General features: G+C 38.3%; 1 protein-coding gene across 1 annotated transcript; it reads right to left on the bottom strand.

The window, feature by feature from the left end:
• Positions 1 to 64: 64 nt before the first annotated feature.
• Positions 65 to 13126, bottom strand: LOC144642155 (uncharacterized). The gene is made up of 5 exons (XM_078501146.1): positions 13033 to 13126; positions 11967 to 12087; positions 8810 to 11320; positions 3676 to 3756; positions 65 to 2762 (listed from the first exon to the last, which is right to left on the bottom strand). Exons 2-5 carry the CDS (start codon positions 12052 to 12054, stop codon positions 139 to 141), a joined length of 5304 nt encoding a protein of 1767 aa, XP_078357272.1. The 5' UTR covers positions 12055 to 12087; positions 13033 to 13126; the 3' UTR covers positions 65 to 138.
• Between the last annotated feature and the right edge of the window lie 5623 nt (positions 13127 to 18749).

Raw genomic sequence — 18749 nt, 5'->3', positions numbered from 1 at the left:
ACAAGTTAAGTTTTCTTTGATTTCAAAGCAACTTTATACATCTTGATAAAGGATGTTATTTGTCACCATACAGCTCCTAAAACTACATGACTAAGAATCAGTTAGTGCACAACAGCAATACGCAGTCCCCCATCCACCCTAAAAGAGCACTTCTTTGGAAGGTTTGGGTACATTGGATGTGCTTGTGCCTATTGGCTTTAAAGTGAGAAACTGTGATGTTGGAGGCTCGTTGTACGTTACTGCACACATCTCACGGGAGGCACTCCTTTGCAAATGTGGATCCGTGAACACGCTACTTAGCCTGCGGTTGTTAAGGTTCCCTGGCGGACCAGACGTGGTGTAAGTTTCGCTTACACTAGGGTGTTGACCATTTGTGAAGAAAAGAATGATTATTTTCGGAACCAACAAACCACACAGAGTTATGGTACCTATCACAACGAAAGTCGCGCAGCTTAAATAAACACGAAAGAAAGTGTCGGGTGTATTAAGGTAACTTGGAATGAAGATTATCCACACGGAGCAGGTCAGGTACATGCTTACACCAATGTACTTTGCTTCGTTGAAATTCCTTGGAAAATTTCTTGTCTTGAAAGCGAAAATAGTGCATAGGAGCATTAGAAGAGAGTTGTAGCTTATATTAACCGCTAAGGTGTACTCGTTAACTGCGCACTGCAAAGTGACAACTCCCTTAGATAGATACACTTCCTGGGCCCTTGGGACATCAGAAATGTACCATAGTGTGGTGAGCAACAGCTGTACTGCTATCAGCCCTATGGAAATGAGGACCTGTGATCCCGGGCGGGTCATTGAAGGCCGGGTTACTGAGCTCTTGGCGCTTTTGAAGATTCGGTATATACGAATTGTTTTCATGAGGACAGGAGCATAACACGTTGTATAACAGACACTTCCGAGAAAACGCCGCACTCCACAAAGCGTGTCAGTCGGTCTACCAAAAAACGTGAATGGTGCTACGTAGCAGAGCATGACACCTAGGAACAAAATGGCGCTTAACTCTCTTCCAGCTGCTTTGATAAAATGGTGACTTCTATGCCTTATGTACAACGCTGCTGTCGCAAACGCGCCTAGCATTCCAAGGATGATAAGAACAATAAAGGTCACCACGGACGCGCTTGACCACTTTGGATACAGCTCAGGTAGTTTTGTACAGAATGCTATGTCGTCGCTAGGAGAGTAACCAGGCGGACATGATTGACAGGTGTCATTTTTGATGACGTCATTCTCCCCACAGTTTATACAATCCCAGCAGCACTTGGGATTCCTTTGTCTGGGTTTGTGGATTTGTGTATCATTGCAGGGCTTGCTACAAAATGACGTTGGAGGATGCGACTTGTGTCTTCCCCAGCGTAGCAAGGAGTTATTTATTTTTAACATTCCTTGGATTTTGTTATTGGAGAGCAATCGTCCTTGCCAGTTTCCTACATTGGTGTATTCCCACTTGCCACCCTCTCCATCGTGAAAGTTTTTAATATCATAAACACCGTCCATTTCTTGATTTTGATTGAAACGAATGTTGAAGTTCAAAGCAGAATCAGTAAAAGTCACATTCTTTAGAAATGCGAGCAATTTCTCTCTTTGAAACTGTTTAGTCATGTTAAGACAGACTCCTCTCACCCCTGGACAGTAGACTTGTTGAAGGTTATGCAGCGCATGCGCCATAGCGTAAACTGCATTGATTACCACTCGCACAGGAGCCATTTCTATTCCAGAGGGTAAGCTTTCATCATTCCCACAAGTTCTTGACATACCAAAAGTGCTTTCATTTCTTTCCGGGATATTGCATTTCATAACTGCCTCCCAGAATTCCTCAAACCAAGGATTAAACTTGTTCTCATTCAGTTTCAAATTCTTGAAGTGTTTCTCGAATCGTGGGACTTCTCCTTCAAGATGATTGACAGTTAAAGAGCCGTCTGCGACTTCCTCCTTTCCTTCTGTGACGTCAACACGATTGCTCCAGCCGTTGCTCCCGACCCAGGTAAATTGTGTCGCCCCAGCCTCCTTAGCTGCGCGGAGTAAATCTGCAGAGTCGGCTTGGGTTGTGAATACAACAATGGTGTTAACAGAATTTGAACTTTCTCTTCTCCTGGTAAGGAAGGTCGTTATAACCTTTTTAAAATCTTCATCTTTTGGGAGGCTTGGGAGTTGAGCAGCCTCTGCAACACAGATCCCAGCCGCCTCTGCAGCCTTTTGTAATTCAGCCATTCCTTTCTGCCCGTAGTTCCCATAGGAGTTGACGGTAAATATGTAGTCCCAGTTGTACTCTTTAATCACATCCACCAGAGCGTATGCTTGGAAGGAATCAGGTGGAACAGTGCGAAAAAAGTAGCTGTAGATCTCCTTGTTGCTTAAATCGGCACTAGTTGATCCATAACTGACCTGAGGGATGTTAAAAACACGCAGTAAATTTGCCACTGCTATAGAAACATCGCTAACAAAAGGCCCAATAACTCCCGCTAAGGGCGTGCCATGATCCACAAGGGTATATTTTATGATGTCTTTGGCACGGTCAGCAGCAATCGTTTGACTTCGGCAAGTGTCGTAGATCTTCGCACCGAGCGTTATGTTCGGGAGTAGGTCCGGGTCGTTATTGATTTCGTCAATGGCAAATAACATGGCGTCCAAGTACTGGAATCCCGGCTGAGGATCGATAACACCACAAGCATTTTCTGTGAATTTACTTCTCCTGTGAATTGGAAACAGTCCTCCCAATATTATATCTCCACTCAGCTCAATAGCCTTGGTCTCTGAATAAAAAATAAAAACGGGAAAGAAACACTTGTAATAGCTTAACCTACAAAGTCTGCTGAAATCAAACTCGTAAAAGTAGGGACATTTATGGAACTTAAACGGACCCAGATTTATGCACGTGGTTCTGTCGTGCTAAACGCAAAAGCGGGGCAATGCAACCGCTTCGATTCTGATGTTGCATTCATAACTGGAAATTGTAAAATTCATTAAATATTCATGCGGGTACAAACCAATCCCAGTACGATATTCAGATCACATGTACACAACTGTAAACCCCAATACAAATCAAACAATAGAATTAACTTTTGATACAAACTCCTGCTCAGCTTATTAGTATTCATTAACTTTTGATACAGATCTGTACTGATTCGCATAACAATACTTTGCATTCAATTTATTCTTTTCATTTCACAAGTAGAATAAAATATTCGCGTCCGATCTGTATGGGCGTTTACAATGGCTCGCCTATCGGCTCGCCATTGTAAACGCCCATACAGATCTCCCGCTCATATTTTATCTACTACTTATGAACTTGATTCTAAAATTTGTATTTAAGTAATCATTTGTCGAATTAATATGCTTTATGCATAATTACCTTAGTTTCTTGAAATACACTCCCAAGCCTCGTTTAATACACGAAATTCTTTTCAAACCGCTTGAACATTCATATTGTTTTCTCGTGGGTGTTCTATTCACTTTGCTGCGTTGAGAATTCATTTATAATAAAATTTTCATATTTGCAAAGGGAGGGTTGGTGGTAAAATTAGATAGTTTGATGTAAAAGTGCATAAGAGCAATTGCGGCGCATGATCTCATATAAAATTACATTACCGTAAGTATCCATTAACGGCCCTTTTCAGGCCTAAACCATGAACCACTGCCACTCCTCAGTGAGTTGAAATTTTTTACCTTGTTCAGCTGAATGAGCTGACCAATAAGAGAGAATAGTAAGTGCCATCAGGGAACGGAAAAATCTGGTAACCAGCATGTTTTAAAATCTGCAAATGAAGAGATATAAAAAGTCTGTAAAATAAAAATAACTTATAATATTAGGCTCATAGCTTTCAATTGATATTGCAGTAAAGTTTCAAATAAACTGGTGACAGCGATTTTAAGTGCTGCATTGTAGTTGCATTAGAATGCAGCAAGTTGTAAAGTTACCATTTCCTTATCGAAGTGAATAACTTTTCCCGTTAGAATTCTAAGCCAGTTAAGAAGACTTTTTTTCGGCCGCTGCCCATTTTCAAGTTAATCAAGTGACGTCACATCGTTTGCACCATTTCCATTTAAGAATATTATGCCTTCTAATTCTTAAAGTAAGAATTTTTCAGTGATAGCACAGTAACTCGTGTCGATGAACTAATCGACAGCATTTTTCGCTTTTGTTTTACTGCATGGCGTTATCGGGGTATGGTACTTTTTTTGGTATGTACAGGTCCCATGTATACAAGATGTTCACAAAAAAAAAATTTAGACCAATTTATGTAGATCAAATTCCACAAAAAAGTTGAGGCACTCATGTAAATGTGTTCTCAAAAAAACCGTATGTTGCGCAACATCATAATTGCAAACAAAATGCTGACGTTTCTTATTATGGTCTAGATGATCAAATCAAAATCCAAAACTAGAATCTATATTATGTGAGCTTTCAGAAAATGTACTTTATTGGGGTTAGCATTTATGGTTTGCACACAATTTCACTTGGAACGCAAACGCCAATTTTCCTTCCGCGATATCTTAATGACTGGAACGATACGACACTAAAGTTGTATTAACGTTTTTTTACCATGGCTACTTGCTACTACTTTGTTTTTAAGCCATAACAAGTGATGTTTAATAAGGTGACGCGAGTTTAAACAGCTTTGTGAACAAAGTAGTTTACAGTCAACTATCAATTCGTCATAACATTTCACGTCAATACAATTTTTCTCTTGTCTTTGTCTAATGTACGCCTTCTTACATCAGTACTTTCCCCGAGTAAAGACGCCCGACGGACGAGAAAGAAAGGCTTTTCCGACTCTGCTCTATGTATTTTTTTTTCGTTCGTTAGGAGTTCCTGCTGTCCAGCGATTCTGCCGCTGAGCAAGCAAATGAAAATTAGCATACAGTTTAAGACGTCGTTACTCGCATACACTGATGTATCTTTAGAACATTTAATTCGTTTAGGATCCTCGGCCAAGTGTCTGTTAGGAAAAAAGTGTTTAATTTCACATCAGTGTTTGAAAGCATCATGTGCTATTACGGGTATTCAGCAAAAGAAGCAACCTTAATTCTCGTAACACTGTGACTTTCTGTAAGACTGATTTGTGAGAAAATAAACAAAGTTAAACAGGGAAAAAATGACCTTAAAATAAGCCGAATGATTTTGCTTCGTGTAGTTCAGTTCTTTCTAAGAGGAGAACTTAAGAAATTCGCCATTTTATTTTCTCTTGAACTTAAAACACGAGGAATGGCAAAATCGTTGTATTTGTAAGGTAATGTAAAAACGACTGTTACAGTAAAATTCTCACACGTTTGTCCTAAGCAATCAGAGAGCTCTTTCGGGTAAAACTAAAAAAAAATAACGTGGGTTTCTAATTTAAAACTATACGACATAGAACGGGCCATCATATATAACTTGAACTGGAGAGGCCATGATTATTATTCTGTCTTGCATTGAGCTAATCAAATGTGAACGTTTGTTACGGTTATGGCGATGATGAGTTATCAATGGAATTCCCAGCCTAAAATTCTAAATTTCTCTATATTCCCTTCCAATTCGTTAAAAGTTTTAACGAGGTTTTATTATTTGTAAATATATGAAGCAGGAAGGAGTCAAATATATCGTTTTTACGAGTTCTCTGTCGAGCAAACTACTTATGTTTCCCTTATGCATTGTTTTAAGCTTACCGTACCATCCAATCCTTTTTCGCCGTTTTGAATTTAAGCTCTGTGATTTCCAACGCTCCTTTGCTTTCATAAATCAATCCCTGTTAGTTGCCCTATTTTGTAAAATGTCCTTTGGATTTTTCCTTTTTGTCTTAAAAGGATCGTGCTAAAAGATCTCCCCACACAAGGTGATAAGTTATTTACAGCACGGCTCGCTGGTGTTGACATTCTGCGTGTCATTTGAACAGTGCAGCTGGTGTTATTAAATTTTGTAGAATTCTGATTTTAATTATCGGACGGAAGACGAGAATTTTGGTTAATTGTTTGGCTCTAGGCTGTAAATTGTCAATGAATGCTATTATGTTGTTGAATGACAAGGTTAGAAAACTAAATAAAATCTGCTGATGTTTTGCGAGATCGCCCAACGAGAAAATTAAAAACAAATTTCAATCTGGGGCGAATATATTGTTTAAAGGCAGGATAAGATATACTTTACAACTAAATATTCAAATCATCAGGTGGAAAACACTGATTAGGAAGAAAAATCTTCAGCTCTCCGATCCTTGCTAGCTACAACTGCACAACAAAATGCTTATCGGAAAAACTCTGTTTTTTTTTTCAAACATAGATGAGGATATTTCAGAACGCGTTCGGTTAGAGCGACAAACATAAGTGGAGTTTATTACACCTAGCCGGTTTGAACATTGAGCTGTCAACCCAGTTTTCACCCAATACAACAAAAATAAGTTGTAAATGGCTGATTTTTGATGGTTAAAAATGAAATTAACCTCGAAACAAAGTGATATATTAATGTATTCACTTAACATTTTTCATGATGTTTCGATTTAAGCCAATAAATGCCCGACAGGAGATTATTCAAAATCATGACCGGCTGTGAAATTTTCCATGGAATACAACTAAGTCCACCCACATAAAACGTTTCGTTTTCCAATGCTATCTCTCTTGTGAAAGTGGGTTGGTCGGTCAGTCGGTTAAGAAAACAAAGCTGAGAAAAGAAATATCGACAAAGTAATAGATAAGTAATTCACAAGGCGAAGGGAGCCTTCATTATACTGAACGTCCCTGTGACTGCCATTTTGACAAGAGCCGCTATCAACAAGATGTTTGAAGACGTCGTTAATCGCCTGTTATACCTTACTGCGCGAAACTTCCGTGACAGAAAATTTTCCGATTTTTTGTTGTCGCGTATACAGAAAATGGCTAATTACCAAAAAGGAAAACTGAACGGATTCTTCAAATACGCGAAATCAAACGGCGCGAAATATTGCTTTTACAAAATTCCGAAAAATCAGGCAATGGATAACGGAACATTTTATGAAGATGGGCTATATATAAAATAGGACAGTGATGGCGGATGTTCTTGTGATAGCTTTTATTCAAGAAGATGTTAGTCAGTCAGGACACTTTCCGCACACCGGTTAGACGCTCTACCACTGATCTACAGGGACGAGAGCGTGCTGGGCCTTACCCTACTTGGGACCAAAATATGCGATTTTCTCTACCCTATTATACATATCTGACCCAAATCCGAGGCTCAATTTCAGACCACGCCTACCCAGGAACGCTTCGGTTTGCGTAAGCACTTGAGAGGGCTTCAAATCGCCCTTCTCAGTAGGGAAAAAGTAATAATGATAAAAATAGGTTCTTCTAAGCATCATACTACTTACTGTGCTGACCAGAGCGCCCAAATCATACTCTATTTCACAGAAAATTTCTATGGCCCTATTTCAGACGAAAACGCTTCAAAAAACTATATCCCTTTGGGACGCACATTCCTCAGAAATAGCTTATGTAAGTGAGTACCTCCCCCACGGGAGAGGATTTCTGGCGGATGTCTAAAGAAACTTCAAATCAGTAGGAAATCGTAACGTAACGACGAAGAAACAAAACGTTCGCATTTGAAAAAAAAAATGCCGTGAATAATATTACTTCCCCGGATTCTTTTGAACTATGACTTTTGTGTTATAATAAGGCTAAATAGGAAAATAAAATGTGAGCGAATAATTTAAAATTCATCCTAAACAACTGGTAGGCTTGCGGAATAATAAATAAAATTTTCCAATTGAAGTTGTCATAGAAATAAACTAAGCTATAAGGGGCCAAATTCAGTTTTGGAAAACAAGAAAGCTTAGTTAAGTTAAAATAAAAGTAATGCCCTTACCGCCAGGACAGACAGCGATGTTTTATATTTCTTTGGATGACGTTCTAACCAACCAGGGACCAAAGCTCTTATGTTATCAAAAAAAAAAAAAAAACATCTCCAACACTAACAGGCTGGCCAAATACAAATACTGTGTTTCGTGATAATAAATTTGAAATTAGGTTTATTTCTACCATTCGTAGCAAGCCATCTGTGGTCCCTGCTAATCATAAAATACGCTGCAAGACATGGACGCGAAAATTAATTTTTCATGTTGTTTTTATGGATACGCACGCTGTGCAGCAAGTGTAGCAAGCTGCCAGCAATGAATGCTTTTTTGTCGATGCTTCAAAATAATAACAAATCTTTTTGTATTAGCTTGAAAAAGAGGCTTTATGTCCCAGGGCGTACTAATATGTAACTATTGAAGATGATTTGGGGGGGTGGTTGGACATCACGTGTAACATCATCAACGTTTTATACTACTTTTGTTTTTAGTTGCTCGATATATTAACAAAGAAATTACCATACAAAAGAACACGACTCGCTGACCGTCGCAACCAAGCAAGGTTTAGAGTTAAAAAATTTGGACGTCGTCTTTTGTTTGTGAACCGATCATTAGTACATACAGTTTGTATGAAAATAGGCTTTATTTCTGGGATTTTTGGGGGTCTTTGTAAGTTGGAGGTCGGAGAATTGTTTACTTGTATCTCACCATCTTCCCTGTAGTTATTTTAATTACAGTTACAAAAATTGCTTTGTGGATAACATGCAATATGTATTTCAGTGTTTTCTGTGGTCGTGCAGAATTTTCAGCGCCATTAAAAAGTATTAGGTCAAACGAAGTAGCACACTTGTTAGTTTTTTACATTTTTTGACATTTTAATAGAATACGAACGAAAATGTTTCCCTTTGATGGCAAACAAAGTAGCTTGATTATTTTGTATCTATTTACATGTACTTATGATGTGAAATACAATCTTATCGTATGACAAGGTTCGCAGGATTATTTTGGGGTGGACATCACAGTTTGATTTTGACCATCCCTCTGGTGTTCACTTCTACCCTGATTGTCAATAGTACCAGTCAGTGTGGTGTCCCCGCTTGGTTCTACTGCGTTACCAAAATATACAAGAACAATTTTAGGCACAAGAAGTCCAAGTAGTGTTACAGTTCCAATGAGAAATAGTGAACTGCATAAGAAGTAGGATTTCCAGATACTATTAGCAGCATTTAGGTAACAAGGTAAAAATACAACCCATACAGAACATGATATATACATTGTTATGCCGATGTATTTTGCCTCGTTGAAGTTTCTTGGGAAATTTCTGGTTTGAAATGCGTACACTGTTGAGACAAACATTAAAATAACGTTAAAACACAAGTTTATTGCGACACTAAAGTCGTCTGTGCTACACTCGAGCATCACGTGATCTTCATAGCCGTAATATTCCACAGCCAGTGGTGGTTTTGATAGAACCCAGATCATAGTTATAAGACACTGCACGCCGATAATACCCAGAGCAACAAACATTTGTGACAGCGGGCTCACCAAAGAAGGTCGACGAACTGACTTTTGAGCCGCCTTGAATATGCGATAAATGCGGTTTGTCCGCAGCAATACAGGCGCATAGCACGTTGTCATGGAAACACTGTCAATAAAGCGCATGGCGCCGCACACATTACTTTCTGGTTTAGCAAAATGCAACAACGCACCAACATAGCACGATATAACTCCAGCAAATAAAATAGCGCTCAGTTCTCTTCCAGACGCCTTTACAACGCGGTGATTTCTTTGCAAAACAAAAAATACCGCTGTTGTAATGCTGCCGATGATACCAATCGATATAAGTGCTGTTAGGACTTGCGCAGCAGTGTCATTCCAGGAAGGGTAAATAACTGGCAGCTTGAAGCATTTTGTGAGGTTGGCGTCTGGTACTTTTCCTTTCCCGCACGACGAACATGTATTGTTTATGATCACTTTGTTAGAGCTACAGCCTTCACATCGCCAACAGCAGCGAGCATTCGTAATTTCTGGTATTGTTATTTGTTTTGCCGGGCACTTTTTGCTGCAATATGATTTCGGAGTTTCAATTTTTTCTCCGCCCCACGTAATCTCACCTTTGTCTAATTTTATTTTCCCTTCGATGTTTCCATCACTGTTCAACGCACCGCTCCAGTTTCCAATAATAACATGCCTGTATTTTCCGTCGACTTTTTTGAAATTCAACACGTTATAATTTCCATCCACATCACCATTTTGGTTGAAGGTAACGTTAAAATTAAGTGACGCGTCTGGAAAAGACACGTTCTTTAAGAATTCCAAGAACTGTTGTCGTTTTAGATTCATCATGTCGCTGCATAGATTACGCTGTCCTGGACACAGCACTTGATGCATATTGTTAAGAGCATGCGCCATGGCGTATACCGCGTTTATCACCACACGAATAGGTCCGATCTCAAGATCTTGCGGGAGAGATTCATTTGATAAACATTCCCGTTCATAATCTAGTGGTTTTGATGATTTAGAAAGCTTACATTTTAAGGTTGCTTGATAAAATTCTTCAAACCACGGACCGTATTCATTGTTGGACGGTTTCAAGTTCAAAAAGTAGTTCTTAAACGCATCAACTTTGCCTTCAATGTAATTTATTGTGATTGCACCTTCTCCAGCTTCTTCACATCCGTCGGTTACTTGCTTTCTATCTCCCCAAGAATTACTTGCAAGCCAAGAAAATCTCTCGCCATTTTTCAGAATTTTATTCGCCGCTTGGACCAAACCTCTGTTATCTCGCTGGATGCAAAATAGTACCACAACGTCTAGTTTACCGCGCGAGTTTTTCTTTCTTATTTCGAGAAGTTCTTTTATGGTGTTCTCAAAGTCTTCTTCCGTGGGGAAGGCTGGAAGTTTTTTCTTGTTTGCAATACAAAGTCCTGCGCGTTCCGCTTCCTCGTAGAATTTGTCCATTCCTTTTTCTCCGTACTGCCCCGGAGAATACACGGTCATCACATAACTCCAACCAAAATACTGAACAACATCCACCATCGCCTTGCCTTGATACGAGTTAGATGGAACGGTGCGCAGAAAATACCCGTAAAGATCTTTATCGCTCAGAACTGGAGTTGTCGAACCATAGCTTACTTGGGGGATGTTAAACACGCGAAGCAAATTAGCTACAGCCACCGATACATCGCTTCGAAATGGTCCAATAACACCAGGCAACGGTGCAGTACCATTCTGCCCACGGAGAGTGTACTTTATTACTTCTTTAGCGCCATCGGACCCAATCGTCTGACTTCGGCAAGTGTCGTAAATCTTCGCTCCGAGTGTAATGTTTGGAAGAATATTATCATCTTTGTTGATTTCTTCCAAAGCAAACAGCATGGAGGCGAGATATTGATATCCTGGAAGAGGATCGATTTCTCCACATGCGTTTTCAGTCGTGCTACTTCGACGATGAACTGGAAATAAACCTCCGAGAATTATGTCGCCATCGATATGAAGGGATAGCTGACTTCCTTCATCTAAGAAAAAGAAACACAAAACTCGTAACTTGGGGTAACGAGGAAGTTAAATATTAGACGAATGGTCTGCATGTCGTATCCGTGACTAGTAACATCAAACCCAATAGTTACTATGACACCATAAATAACTTTCTGATGTTTTTGAAGCACTCCTTTTGTTTTCCAAACGTGACATTTTTCTTTTCAATTCAGTTCGCATGTTAACGCGCGAACCTCCATTAGTGCAATGGTCTATTGTGTTTTAGCAGGTGGCGCGCAGGAGAGTGACGCTGACAAGGAAATGCGAGCTACTGTTTCGCGGGAAGGGACATGAAATTACACTAGAATGGTCATTTTATCGCATATATATTTGAATGAACCGTCATTTAGTTTTGCACGTGTAAATCACGATGTTTGATATAGGTTATTGGGAACATAGTCTTTTGTAGGCCATCAGTTTTATCCTTGTGTTTTTTAATTTACCCCCCCCCCTCAAAAACAAAACAAAACAACAACAACAACAACAACTGAACACAGAATGGTCCACTATGTTTTCGTGAAACTGAAGCAATTTAATAATTGTGCCCTGTGATCCGCAGGCTCCCGGTATATAAGAGATACCTCAAAGAGGAGTACTTCAAGTGAAGCTAGGTGGATTATTTCTTACCTTGTACATAGCTCTTCGATCTGGAGCATTCACAAACCATTAATATAACGCCAAGGTCTAACATCAAGGTGATAACATTAAACTTCATGTTTTGTGGTCCTGTGTGATCAGCTCGTAACCCCTTAAAATTGATAAACGAAAACAACAACACATGTTACTGACAAATAAACACAAAACCATTTGAGCCCTACAGCGATCCCAGCCGCTTCATGCATCTTTGAGTCGTTTCCCTTGAATTTGCGGCTTGCAACCAAACAAGTGAACTTTCTATACCTGTTATTGTATATATAGATCTTAATAGTTTAGCTGCCCCACCAATGATGCTCTGAACAAATCTCGCACAATATAGGTTATCATCCAGAGACGTGCTATTAGTGACATACGCCTCTCGCGGCTTGCAACCGCGGATAAAGACTGTGAGACATGTCTAGTAAAGACAGGTAAATATCGAAATGAAATCAGTTACCGAGCTTAGTACAGGCTAAATGTGAGAACGAACCTGTATTATGTTAAAAGACAGGAAACTTTGAAATTACAAAATTAAACTGCGAATATTTTATATTTGACGTTTTTGGCTTGGTTTCCTTATTGGCTTCGAATCTTTTCGTAATTAAAACCCGAGGAAAAGTCATATTGAGTGAATTTCTAATTTGATGTCGGTCCCTTTACTTGGAAGCGAACCATAACCTGAGGGAAATAAGAATCGTTTCCTTCAAAGAAAGTTTTAATCCGATAAATGTGAGCGGAAGTCGTGAAACAGGTAATAGATTAAAATTTCCGCTTCGTTTTTCCTTAAGCTGACGGCTTCCAATTTCGAACCACTTTTTGATATTTATTGTTGTTACAAACCAAATGGCTAGAACACATTTCCTTTGAATGATTTTTGTTTCGCTTTTTCCAAAATGAGGTTATTAAATAAAATGTGAATGCAGTCAACATCCCACCTCTTAGTACATAACCAGCAAAACACATCTTGTACAGCTGTTTTTTTTTCGTGGGATGAATTAAAAATAACAAAACTGAGTAGTATCAAAGGTGAGGCACGCCAAGACATTAGTAAGCTTACCTTTGATTAGTATGTCTTCCATTAAGGAGCTATACTTTTCTAGAATGGAACTGATAATTTTAGCGCCAACGATTTTGTCATGCTAAAATAAACACAGCTGCAGTCAAAAATTTTAATTTTTCCTGAAAGTAAACAGCGAAAGTTTCAATTCTAATTTCTTAATAAGACTGTGTAAAAATAGTCTGCGAAGTTTGATACTTTTGTGATTTGAAGCGAGTCCAAACAAGTGAACTTTCTCTACCTGTTTTTGTATATCTTTATAGTTTAGCTGCATGCGCCCCACCATGCTCTGAACAAATCTCGCACAATATAGGTTGTCATCAAGAGACGTGCTATCACTGACATACGCCTCTCATTTTGACGCAAGAAGAATAAGTTTGAAGTTTATGTGACAGTTTTGCATTAAAATTTTACCTCTGTTTATTACGAAATGTCAAGCACTGGAGATACCGCGGGAAGGAGGTGATATGGACATCTTTGAGGGCGTAATTTACAAGGAGAAGGCCTTGATATACTGTAGAGAATCGTTCTAATACATGTAAAAATAAATGGCCGGACGTAAATATAAAGTTAGAAACGCGAGATGACTTGTCGTAAACAAATAAGCCATGGCTAGATTGACAGGATTATGTATGGTGATTGATCACAAATGTGATGTGTTGATAATAATAAAAAGCTATGCTGTTATACAAAAACACAAATCAATATTAGTTTCTAAAATTGGTTTCTTCCAGAATCAAGCAAAACTTGAAAAGTATTAAATGGCTATCTTTTCATGGAACAGTACTATCTATCTACAGCGTGTAGCCGAAACAAAACGATGATATATTCTTGAAGATATTAAGATTTTCTGCTGCTTCCCAATTCCAAAAATCGAACCCAGCTTGAATATTAAGTGGCGAAAAAGCAAAAAAGTCAAGAGATTGAGGCACAACTCTTAAAGGCGAATTTGATGCACTGACATTATTAAAGCAAGTTTTTAAAGAATCCATTTATAAATGCTGTTACAGGAACACCATTGGCAGTGAACAAATCGCAAATTAAATGCCAAAATAAAGTTTTAAATGAAATGGAAACAATCGTTTATTTTTTTGTCAACAAGCCTCACTGGAAACCACTTTTGACATTTTTTCTGCCGGCGAGTGTGGAAAGTGTCGGTTTTATTTTTGTTAAGCCTGCTCTTATATAATTTCCGAAAGTATAGTAATCGTCCTAGCTAATACAAACAGTACTCATCCTCCCCTTGTTCATTTCACCTTTATTGAATTTCTTCCCCGGTAAAATCTGAATTTCATTCTTCCTTCACAAACTTTACTGAGAACGAGCTTCTTCCCAATCGCTAGATCATAAACACTTTAATTTAATGAATATCAGTTAAAAAGTCGTTTTTCTTACCAAGAATGTGATGACAATTTGAAAATGGCAGGTAGGTTTCATAAAAAAACAGCAAATTCTGCGATGTAAACTAAATGATCTTACTGTGTGTGTTGTGTGGTTAATGGAAATAATGTTTTTGTAAAACAGATGGCGTGTGTCTGCGACTAATCTGACTGAATTCACAGAACTTCCGTCATTACTCTTATTACATGAACCACTGTTTAAAAGGTTAAGGGTTGTAAGTTAATGTTAACAGCTATTTCCATGTCAAAATGTCGAAAGAACATTAAGATGTCTTTGCGTATCTCTCAATTACCTCCGAGCACATAAAAGTGTGAGCTTTGCCTATACCTGTTTGTTTGACAGTGTCTGTCTCAGTTTAAACAAATACAAAAAGTCGGCTTTGGCTACAGAACCTTGGCAAAATTGCTGTTTTCCTTACTTGAAACATGAATAAAAGAAGTAATTCCCCCTCCTCCCTTTACAATGTTGCGCAACATGCAAAAAAATAATGCCTTCAATTGCTGCCTACTTATGCTCACAAACTGAAACGCACTACAAGAAGTTTGGGCACATTGCGCTATTCAACACCGAAACGGGGGGATAGGGGTGAGTTGGGGTGGGTGTGCCAAAGAGTTTTGTCAGTGATTGTAGCTATTAGTTTTCGTTTGTGAAATGTGAACTAAAAAACAAAGTGTTGAAAAAGGTTTCTTAGTTAAGCCGATACGTTTTTGTTTTTTACTAAATTTCCACCTTCAACAAACATAAGGCCCCGAAAATTTAAAAACAAAAACAATGAGATCGGTAACATAAAAAAGTAATAGTACGGATTACAGAAGTACATGCAACTATCTAAGCGAGATATTTATGTGAGATATACTCATACTCAAGAAAAAAAACTTATATCTAAGACGAAGAAAATACGTTTAAGTGGCTTCACTGGTGATTTTGTATTAACCTACAATTTATGGAATTTTAGTAAAGTAATTCGAGCAAACCAAACAAAACAATTCTTAAAAGCCGACATGTAAATAAGATATACAAAGCAATTTATAATTTTTAAATATTTCTTTGGCTTGGGTACTAGTTATGGTGTCTGCATATTATTGTTAAGTAAAACCAGAGGAAAGAAACTTCATTGCCCCTAACCTAGATGACAGACGATTGTTTCTGTTTATTTTTTTTCGGTAAAATCGAGAAGTTTTCATAAAACCTTATTCACATCAACTAGCTGAGGCTGTTTTTTTTACAGATATTACGTAATTCAATAACTTGAACCTGACTGTCAACGTTTTCTATTTTGCTATCAAAACTGCCCTTATTGAAGAAGAGATTTAAACCTGTGAAAGTAAACTTCGCATTTTCGTAAGTGTCTTAATAAAGCGCTTGAATCAAAGCCCGGCAACATGTCAACTACCATAGCATTCAGTAAAAGCAGTGTTAAAGTTGTCACTCGCGTTGTTTTCTCGAACTGCAATCACTTAAAGGCTAGTACAATTTTAAGAACCTTGTGCCCAGAAATGACAAAAAACACTCGCGTTTATGCAATTTCCTATATTTGATGACTGGTAGAAGATCACTGTATTAAAAAACATTGGCGATAATATTCACCCGGTGCTAAATTTTCCCTCAAATCCTATTTTGACTGGTTTGTGAACTTTTTTAAATGTTTTTCGCTTACCCGGTCCAGACTGGGTTACTTTAGTGCATGATCTTGCGGCTGGCAATATATTCCGAGGCGATTTCACTCCTCCTGCGGCGTAAACTGGGGTCAGCTTAACGTTGTGCCAGCGACAGTTGGTCAGATGTGGTCAAATGAAAATATAATGTTTTTAATCTTAAAGAAGTAAAGGCTGTCTTTGTTTCTTTTATTAGAAAGATAATGATATGTGTGATTAATTTGAAAGCATTTTCAGGAAGCTACCGTCAGTCTCATTTCATTATTATTTTAATAAAATTACTCATAAAATTCATTTTGAAAATTCACAAAAAACTTACATCCAGACTGACAGCTGCGGTGCAGAAAATTAGAACGTAACGAATTATTGTTCTGGCGCCTACCGGTATTTATTGTTTTAAGCTCAAGCTTGTGCCCATTTCTTTATGATTCAATAAAAAATTAAAGACATTTCAAGACAGTGTTTGCATGCAAACACTGATACTATACTGGTTGATTTTTGGTTTTTGTCGGTCAAATATTAGCTTATAAACTGACAGCTTATTTTGGTACAACGGCTGATACAAAATCCATTACACCAAAAAGAACTTTAGAGGAATGCCCGGTATGTTGGTTGCACAAAGAAATTCAAAGAAATTCCGATCAGTGGTCATTTGCGTTTTAAGGAAAAAGAGGAAAAATCGCATTAAGTAAAAAATCTGGTAACTGAGATGAGAAGATAAGTCCTTTCGACAGTTGCTTGGCGATTTTAATTTTTAGGTGCTTTACTTTGACTCCTCATGATCTTGCATGAAAAAAAAGTCGGGTTTAACTCCAAAAGGGTTAATCTAAAATCGTTTAATCTAAGATCGTTTATCATGCAGGTAGGAATGTTTTTGTCTCTTTTTTGTTCGGTCTCACCCCAAACGCTTGTGTCTACTATACCAAGTGGAAATTGAGGCCCGGAATTGAGGTAAGAATGTTTTCAAAGATACAACTGTAACTAGTATTTAACGCTGGATAAGTTCGTAGAAAGCAGCTGCAAAAAAGTCGACCCTCATTGTGCGACCACCTCCCGCAAGCGACCACTTTTACAAAATGTCAAATATTTCCCAGTCAAATCACTATAGTCGGGACTTCCTGTAAGCGACCACTTTTACAAAGTGTCAAATATCTCCCAGTCAAATCACCATTTTCGGGACCTTCTGTAAGCGACCATCTCTCATGGTTCGAAGTTTTATATTATTTTCTACTTTCAGCGACCACTTGACACGGAAGCCGACCACACTAAGGGCGACTGGAAAACGAGAAGCCCTACAATCTTTAGCCTGCGTTGCAGACGAACAAAACCCCGGTTGTTCGTCTGCAACGCAGGCTATACAATCTTGAGACAACGAGAGATGTTAACGTTGTTCTTACATTTAGACCTTTTTCCGACGTTCGATGTTTGCTGTATACATCGTAACTCAGATGTATTGGCTTAGCATGGTAGTGATATTATTGTTACTTGTATTTGATGTGAACATTGTACCATTTGAAAACTCTATTTGAACTATCATGCATTCTGACTCTGCCAGTCTTAGTACAGACTGACCACTTGTTTAAAGGATGACATTCATCGCATGCGTACGCTTGTTTCATTTATTTATTTTATTTTTTTTACCGTGAGATTTCGTGCATGGTGCGATTAGTCATGGTCTTAAAACAGCTAGGGTTTAGTTATGCATTTAGGCAGTGGTTAAGCCTCCGTTAGACCTCTTCTAAAGACGCCACGGGCTTAACTATGCTTGACATTTTAGGTTGTTGTCGCATAAGGGAGGTTCGACTTTATTTCAAACTCCTTAGAAAACTAACGTCATTCGGCGTACATCTTACTTCAGTTGAAAAATTATTTCAGTCTTTCTTCTCAGTTTCAAGTTTAGGATATTCCTGTAGTGTTATCTAACATGAAGTGTGTTCTAAGGTTTGCTACTAGTAAGGTGCTCGGGGAGATTAGAAGTAACTCCCTGAGCAGAAGGAGAAGGAAATCTGTCTCGCAGGGTAAGTTGAGAACCTCATTAAGACCTCGTCTGCTAGTTGAAAATTGCGTTTTGCTAGTTTCTAAGTCTAAGTTGTTTGCTTTCGCTTTTGTAAAAGACGAATCATTTGCAGTCTCATCAGTATCTCCTCGAGAAGTCATAAATGGAAAAAATTACATTAACTATTATTACGCTAGGATTCGCCAGATCTATTCGCTGAAAAACAGCTCGAATGCAATTTAGTTATTCTACAAACTTGCTTCATAAATGCCGAAAAACCATGACGATTATTTTACTTCCAAACTATTGGAACGGCTTAGAAAAATATGGTTTAAGATAAATAATTCATCTGACTATAAAATCTATCCTTTTTTCCAAACTGAATAGAGCGCGTTTGCCAATTTTTTATGCGTTCATTGACACCGCACAACTCATAGGTTAGACGAGTCTAAGTTTATTAAGGACATTTCAACTGTTTGAATTCCTTAGTTCATCAAAGAGCTCAATCATCCTGCAATAGAACTTTGCCTAGCAGTTGGCCGTTCAAACCAAAAGCGTTTGGCCAAAACTGTTCTATTTGAAATCAACCGCAAAAACCAGCTGCGGTTAAAGTGACAGGTCACAACAGAAAACAACCAGAGTGTTCATGAATTTTGTTTAACAAT

This window comes from Oculina patagonica, chromosome 2 (genome assembly GCF_052425735.1).
Source record: "Oculina patagonica isolate OP01 chromosome 2, crgOcupat, whole genome shotgun sequence".
NCBI classification, from domain to species: domain Eukaryota; kingdom Metazoa; phylum Cnidaria; class Anthozoa; order Scleractinia; family Oculinidae; genus Oculina; species Oculina patagonica.
This window is presented reverse-complemented; position numbering and strand designations above follow the sequence as displayed.